The 1,352-nt window shown below is 32.3% G+C and overlaps 1 protein-coding gene across 1 annotated transcript; it reads left to right on the forward strand.

Annotated features, from left to right (window-relative positions):
- The first annotated feature begins 207 nt into the window (after positions 1 to 207).
- LOC112680058 (protein ANTAGONIST OF LIKE HETEROCHROMATIN PROTEIN 1-like) lies at positions 208 to 987 on the forward strand. Its single transcript, XM_025550052.1, has one exon. It carries the CDS (start codon positions 208 to 210, stop codon positions 985 to 987), a length of 780 nt encoding a protein of 259 aa, XP_025405837.1.
- The last annotated feature ends 365 nt before the right edge of the window (positions 988 to 1,352 follow it).

Raw genomic sequence — 1,352 nt, forward strand, 5'->3', positions numbered from 1 at the left:
TGTTAAAATATAATATAACATATTATAATTGTAATATTATCTTATTATTATTATTATTATCTTATACTGAAAAATTGTTACAGATATTTGGCTACAGGATGTAGTTTTGTTGCTTTGTCACATATATTCATGAGAGGGGACAATACGATAGGAATAATAGTGAAAGAGTGCAGTGAAGCTATCTGGCGAATTCTTCAACCTTTATATATGCCTGTTCCAAATGAAGAAACATGGAAATCGATAGCAAAACGATACTACGAATTATGGGACCTCCCCAATTGTATTGGTTCCGTAGATGGCAAGCATTGTCGTATAAAAAAATTTGACAAAACCGGTTCACTTCATTACAATTATAAAAGTTTTTTTTCCGTGGTGCTCATGGCATGCGCGGACGCCGATGGAATTTTTACAACCATTGATGTAGGAGAAGCAGGCAGGTTTAGTGATAGTGCCGTTTTTAGAGCTTCTAATCTTGGGAAACTATTAGATACAGATAAACTTCATATCCCAAAACCAACACCAATGCCTAATGATGCTTTTGATTTTCCTTTCTATATGGTAGGAGATGAAGCATTTCCTCTCAAAATAAATCTCATGCGGCCGTATCCTAAGCGAGTTCTCGATAATGAAAAACGGATATTCAACTATAGAATATCACGTGGACGAAAAAGCGTCGAATGCGCCTTTGGAATGTTGGCGTCAAAATTTGAAATATTTCAGAAACCAATAATGTGCCATGAAGATACTGCAATAAAAGTTATAAAAGCAGCATGTATTCTACACAATTTTATTAAAATGGTCGAGGGTCATTTTTCAGTTCCCCAAATCAGTAAAAATCAGGAAAATCAATGTAGAAATCGAGAAATGTCACAATCAACCAATAACCATTGTAGTAATAAATCTGCCCATGAATTAAGAGATTATTTGAAAAAGTATTTTTTGAAAACAGAAAATGCATTGCCTTGGCAAGAAAATTACACTTTATAAATTTATTAAATACTACTATAACTTTAAATAAAAATAAATAAAATATGTATACCTGATAATTTAAATTCTTTTCCAATTGCATTCCACGCCTTTTCAGTCGCGTTTCTTTTACTGTGATCATCCCGAGTGAAATCATAAATACATGGATACTGTTCGACGTATTCTACAAATTTTATGTTCAACGCGGATTCATCACACATTTTTAATTTAATTAATTAATTTTAATAAAAATTGAACATGAGGTAACACAAATTTACATATGTATAACAATATAATAAAAAAAAAACCATACGAATACGAAGCTCGTATTGCTCAACACTGTCAATAAATATCGACCGGCAACACGACAGCCGTATCACTGGCAA

The sequence above is a fragment of the Sipha flava genome, unplaced genomic scaffold (genome assembly GCF_003268045.1).
Source record: "Sipha flava isolate LNK unplaced genomic scaffold, YSA_version1 17310_pilon_pilon, whole genome shotgun sequence".
NCBI classification, from domain to species: domain Eukaryota; kingdom Metazoa; phylum Arthropoda; class Insecta; order Hemiptera; family Aphididae; genus Sipha; species Sipha flava.